Source organism: Poeciliopsis prolifica, unplaced genomic scaffold, assembly GCF_027474105.1.
Source record: "Poeciliopsis prolifica strain line A6 unplaced genomic scaffold, Auburn_PproV2 SCAFFOLD106, whole genome shotgun sequence".
NCBI lineage: Eukaryota > Metazoa > Chordata > Actinopteri > Cyprinodontiformes > Poeciliidae > Poeciliopsis > Poeciliopsis prolifica.
In genome coordinates, this window is record NW_026562481.1 from 864,610 (window position 1) to 871,120 (window position 6,511).

At 41.8% G+C, this 6,511-nt stretch overlaps 1 protein-coding gene across 1 annotated transcript; it reads left to right on the plus strand.

Moving 5' to 3' along the window:
* Positions 1 to 3,534: 3,534 nt before the first annotated feature.
* On the plus strand, positions 3,535 to 6,207 carry LOC129354200 (uncharacterized). The gene is made up of 2 exons (XM_055023724.1): positions 3,535 to 3,988; positions 4,816 to 6,207. Exons 1-2 carry the CDS (start codon positions 3,605 to 3,607, stop codon positions 5,236 to 5,238), a joined length of 807 nt encoding a protein of 268 aa, XP_054879699.1. The 5' UTR covers positions 3,535 to 3,604; the 3' UTR covers positions 5,239 to 6,207.
* Positions 6,208 to 6,511: the final 304 nt, after the last annotated feature.

Below are 6,511 nucleotides of genomic sequence, written 5' to 3' on the forward strand. Positions count from 1 at the left end.
GCGCAGTCTTGTCTTCTTTATAAAGGAGTAAAATGTGGGTCCAAGACAGAGATGATTATTGAAAATGATGCTCTGTAGTGTGAATCTGGAGTTAAAAGTTTGTGTCCAGGATGTGTGGGATCTGCAGAGATGTTTTTCCTGCCCATGTTAAGACGGCTCTGTCCCAGTAAAGATCAGGCAGTTTTAGCTCAGTTTGGTCTTGGTGTGCTGCCATGGGGCCATGTGTTGATGTTGGATCATGAGAAGAGTTGGAAAGTTGGAAACTCACCGGTCACACCATCTGACCTCTTCATGTCCACAGCTGGCTGCCAGCTCTCAGCTCCTGTAACGTCCTCAGTGGTCTGCACACATTGTGTCCAACATCGTGTCCAGCATCGAGTCCATTGTGACTCCTTTAGTATATGATGGGCTCTACTGGGACTAGTTTCCACAATGACAACTTACACCAAAATCTGAGGCCCTCACATCATTGTTGGTGTTGAGGAGGAAGACGGTCAATCAGAGACTCATAACAACAATCACAGTTCAACTCTGAAAAAATAACTTGCATCTTTCTGTCCTTGCCTGGATGTTTCCTTCTAACATCATTTTCTTGCATTTGTATCCTTGAAATTGGGTTTTGTAAATTTGCCCAGACGGCCGGTTTTAATCCAGGGTGTCTCTGGTCTCTTAGTAAAGACTAGAGACAGTTGAGACAATCAGCCTCTGCTCATCCTTTCACCGTCTGCTCTCCACACAACACGCTGTGACCTCATTTTTTGATTTGGATCCAACTGTTCCCACAAGCTGCATAGAATAGTTTCACAAGATAAGGCTACAGAGAAAACTACTCTAAGCTGGAGCAGCGCTGACCTCCATTAACACCAAAGTCCACTTTAGGATAGATTACGACAGAGGCGTGCTGCCCTGATGCGAGCGGCATATTGAGGACAGGAAGGCCAGTCGCTTTCTGATTCTCCTCGGGAGATTTACTCTTTTCACTCACTTCATCAGTTTGTCCCGTTCATTTCTAAGTACTTTCTCATTCTTCATTTGCTGCATTTGTTCCAGTTTTCTCTGACTGGTAAAGGCTCAAACCCAACCGATTGGTGTCAAGTCAGTTTTATTGGGCTGTTTGTCCAAACCATCCACCTTCAACTATTTATTTCAGAATCAGTTTATAATTTGGATTCCTTTTATTTCGAAAACTAAAACTAATTTTGAATGTAAAAACAATGTGTGGCTCTCTTACTATAATATCTCCAGAAGAAGTTCGTCTTACCCGGTAAAACTCCAGTTAGCATTGAGACGCCTTGTTGAGTCCGACAGACTCTCTGACTCCCTCTGATGTTTTGCAACTAAAATCAAATCAAGTGTCTGGAGAAATAACTGCAGGATGAAGAACATTTCAGGGACCTTACAGGTATTTGGTGTTTGTCCAAAAACCACAGTTAGACTTAACAGAACATATAAAACATAATGGTTAGCTGATGTTAATAAATTAGAGACTTATAAAAAAGTTTTGTTGAGCATCTGAGTGAAAGTGATCACAAAGTGTTTCACTGCATAAATTGCTTTTCATCACCAAAAGCCATGAAACCATCTAACTGACCTGCAAGGATGAAAAATCCATCCGTCTGTTCCTGTGATTACAGACTGAACAACAGCAGTCAGCAGGATGTTTTCTTTGTCTCTCCGTCTCTTTCTGTCCCTGCCAGTGTCCCTGACCTGTCCTAATTCCAGCTGTCTGAGGGCGAGCAGCAAGTGGACAGATGTTGTGAGCCATCAGTGTGATCAGCAGTGAACAGAAAGGATTTAGTTGGTGTTAAGTCCATGACTAAAATAAAGCTGTTGACTAATGTGTCTGTGTCACGCAAACATTCATCACAAACTGATTTTCCTTCCTCCTGCTTCACCTGATTTTTATTTTTTAAATAAGCCAGGATATTTGTTTGTGCTCTTCTGAGTTTTTTTAGTTAAATGTGTGGATTTCACACATTTAACCTAAAGCTTTGGCTGGAAGCTTCAGATCTTGTGAATGCCCCAAACTGAACATCTGTCCAAACATCATCTGTCCATTTTATCTGCAAAATTATCAGCATTTTGCTTGGAAAGCTAATTTTAACTCTTCCTGTAATAAATAGAGTCATCAGTAGTTTGGTGACTTCAGTGACAGATTAGTGGAACTGAAAAAGCAAAGTCTGACCTCATCTGCTTTCATTGAATGGAGATCAGACTTTAGTGTTGCTGGGCAGATGCAGCAAACTGTTTCATGATTGGCTGGGTTGTTGATAGATGATGGTTCTGATTACAGGAAGGAAATCTGTCTGGTAATCGAGGAGCAGTTGGAGCTGACCTGGTGTTTGACACGGCCAGACAAAGTATTTATGTGACCCAGACATGTGGCACAGTTTCTGAAGTGGACGGTTCCGGTACTGAGGGGTCAGAAACATCCTGAACCAACCAAACTGGTATTTTGAGTCTTTCTAATCCACACCATGTTTGTAATCTTTTAATCTCATCCAATAAAGAAAGAAAAACTTTATTTCTGGATTTCTATAAATCTACAGCTGAAAGAATAAAGTTTTATGAGGTGCAGAAAGTAGTAAGAGATTTTTTGTCTTGTTCTGTATTTGGAAATATAAGAATAATTAACATTTTTTATTCAAATATTTCAGCAAGATTCTTTAAATTCCCCTCACATCCGTCCCTCCTTTTGAGATCAGGTCACATCATTTCTTTCTCCAGCGACGCTGGAGGTTGGATGATTCCAAACTGTTCCTGTCCTGAAGGAAAACTACTCCTTCACTGAGTCCTTCTGACCTCTGCAGTGTCTTTTCCTGTGATTGTATCGGAGGATGAGGACCAGGAGTCTCCAGACGTTGCTCCCGATGCCCAGATCCAGTTTTATTCATGATCACTGGAACTCAGACAGATCAGGACAGAGAACATGGATGGAGCTGAAAGCTAAAGCTGCATCATCATTCACAACACGGCATCCTTTTACAGAAAAAAGTTTTGATCAAACAGTCCATCAGGTTCAGTTCATTACTCAAAGTAGTTTTCAATTGAAGGTTTTGGTCTCAAACAGCAGTCAGTCCTTAAGGACCTGCAACCTTCACATGACTTTCTGCTCCAGCACACTGGAGTCCAATATGAGCTCATCAGCAGAGTGACTGCATGCCAGTGAGACAGTTTGTGATAAAGATCAAGTGTGGAGGATAAAGGACACATTTAAAAGTTGTAGGACTGATCTAAGGAAACCCAGCAGGTTGATTGAGTCATTGATTTGCAGCATTCACTGCTGGACATAGTGACAGACACCAGCGTTGTGTCCTTGACTTTGCAGCAGTTCCTCATACCAAGCATGCATGTAGCGATGGTAGAGAGGAAAGATTCCCCTTGAACAGGCAGAAACCTCCAGCAGAACCAGAACCATCGAGTTTTCAGCTCAACCAGTTTGAACAAACTGGTTTTAACAAAGATCCTAAAAAATCCACATTAAAGTTGTTTGTTTTGATTCAAATCTGCTTTTCTGTTACAGGACTGGATTATTTCTGGACTTTCTGCAATTCAAAACATCATATTTTTGTTTAAAGTGGATCATTTGCATTGATTGATCAGGATGAAACTTGAATTGAATCCAGATTATCTGCCCATCAGAACCAGTGACGACTGCACCTCTCCTCTCCTGGATGCTCTCTCTCTGTCTGCTGCCCTCATTTCTCTCCTCCCACTCATCACCGTTTATTTCAGCCTGATCACTTCGCCGCTGCTCGCAGTGAAACCCTCCCAGCTGAGAGCAGACGCCTTCTCCACTGTGTCTCTTTGCTCCACCTTTACTTTCCGCTTGCTGTGGCCTCTGGTTTCAGGACTTTGGATCCTCCTCCAGCCCACCATGCGGTCTCTGCTGGAGAGCAGCTGGTTGAGGTTTGGACCTGCAGGTCGGGACTCTCTGGACTGGTCCACTGTCCCATCACCGCTGCCGTCCACTGACAGACAGGCTACGGTGAGTCCATGCAGTCAGAGCGATGCACTGACTGCTGCTTCTGCTTTACACTGGTGGTGTGTTTAAATGAAAAAATCCTAATGAACCACAAGTAAGAATTTAAGAGTTTATTTTCCAGGAAAGAAAAATTCTCCAATTTAAATCCAAAGATTGAAACCTTTTACTGCTGCTGTTTTCCTGTAGAGCAACGTTTCTCATCTGAATGATTTGTTTCATCTGTTTGGTTCTGGTTTCAGAAAATCAAGGCAGCAGAATGAGCAGACACATTTACTTTAAAAATACATATATCATAGTCAAATTTCCACATAAAGTATCTCCTATGTTAAATGTAACAGTTAATTAGGCTGTTATTGGATTACATTACTCTGGAACATTGAAACAAATTAGTTTTTACATTTATATTTATATGTCCTAAACTTTATCCTAAACAATTTATATTTTAAGAAGTAAATTATTCTCTTTCTTAGATTGTAAAAATCATTTTATAATTAAAACATTTTTTAAAACATAATTTAGACAAATACCTACAGATTTACTCAACATCAAGACAAGGATTTATTTTTCTACCAACCAGAACACCATCAATATTTAAATCAATTAGGAAATCATAAAGAAGAACAGATGTTCTACTTGTAATCCTCCCAGTTTACATCTGCAGATTAACGTCTAAAGAGGACAAAGTAAATCTGTGACTTACAGCGCCCTCTAGCGGCCAGATGCTGTCTCTCTATCAGACAGATGAATGTATGTATGCATGGACATGTGTGTATTTACGTGTGTGTGCATGATGTGATTGTTTTCTGGTCCTAACTGTGTCTGGCTCTTAGGGTCAAGGTTCAGGTGAAGCCATCATCAGCACCAGATCCATCACCTACATCGCCATAGGAACGGCTTCCTTCCTCGTCCTTTTTGTGAGCATCCTTGGCTTTCTGATCTGTCGGCGCCGGCGGAGCTTCCGCCTGGACGGGAAGCTGGATCTGGCCAACGTGATCGCCCTGGAGGATCTGCAGGACCCGGAGAGGAACTGCGAGCTGCTGTCCTCCCTGCGCCGCAGCCAGTTTCCCAGCAGCAGCTCTGAACAGGATGTGTCAGATGGCGTGTTCCTCATGGTCTACCTGCCCCCCCCTATGAGCAAACCCTCACCAGGATCGCCAGGGCGGCCAGCACAAGCAGCTCCAAGGACGTGGAGCTGCTGCCATCCAGTCCTGGACCAGAGACGGGAGAGACAGAGAAAGAAGGGATGGGAATGAATGATGAAATCGTCCTGAAGGAAGAAAATATGACTGAATAAATGTGAAATAAATAAGAGGACAATAAAAGACAGAAATCAACAATAAAAGAGATTCATTATACAAATTATTTCTTCTCTCTAATGCCTCTTGGTGAGCCAGACTTCTTCAGGAAGGTCACATGGTAGAAGAAGAGGTCACTGCTCCTGTGCATTGAACATAATTCGGCTGATTCAGAACACACCATCAGGACATCGATCCGTCGATCAGTCGATCAGTTGATCCATCAATCCATCGATCCATCAATTCATCGATCCGTCGATCCATCGATTCGTCGATCCGTCGAACTATCAATTCATAGATCAGTCGATCCATCGATCCATCGATCCGTCAATCCGTCAATCCATCGATTCGTCGACCGTCGATTCATCGATTCATCGATCCATCGATCCATCGATCCGTCAATCCGTCAATCCATCGATTCGTTGATCCGTCGATCCATCAATTCATCGATCCATCAATTCATCGATTCGTCGATCCATCAATTTATCGATCCATCGATCAGTCGATCCATCGATCCATCGATCCATCGATTCATTCGCTGTTGAAAGGGACACTGCCACGGTTTCCCTTTAGATGACAATTTAAAAACACACAAACAGAACCATGAACTAGAACTTCCTCCCTCTGTAGCCGAACTGAACCCAGGAGATATTTACAGGTTAAAAAGTTGAAACATTCCTCATTCAAAAACACCAGCAGAAAAATCCCTGCTTGTTTTACATTAAGGCTTGTAAAAATGTAAATCTGCACAAAAGAGATTCTATTTTTTACATTTCTGGTTTATCTGTTTTATTAGCTGTAGCACGGTTGTGTTTTTTACCTTTGAACTTTCCTGCTCTTGTGTTTGAACAGAACCAGCTGGACTGAATGTTACAGATCAAGGTGATTATTTGTATCCTGTCTTTGAAGACTAATAATAAAGAAAGCTTAAAGCATGTGGTAGCATCTCATTTATTCAGCTTAAGTTTCATGGCATTGAAATGAAACAAGGACACAAAAAAAACAGCGACTGTAAAACAAAAATGACGTTTAATGGTTAAAATAAGGACAACAGAAGACAACAGGAAATGGAGCAGAAACATTCAGGGCTGAACAAAGAAAAACAAGAAGCTTTAATATTAACAAAATGATGGCGAATGACATTTGAGTCGTGTTTTGATGATGCGGGCGATGATGTCCAAAAAGATCAACAACATTCGGCTCAGAAGGGAAAACATCTGATAGCAGCAAG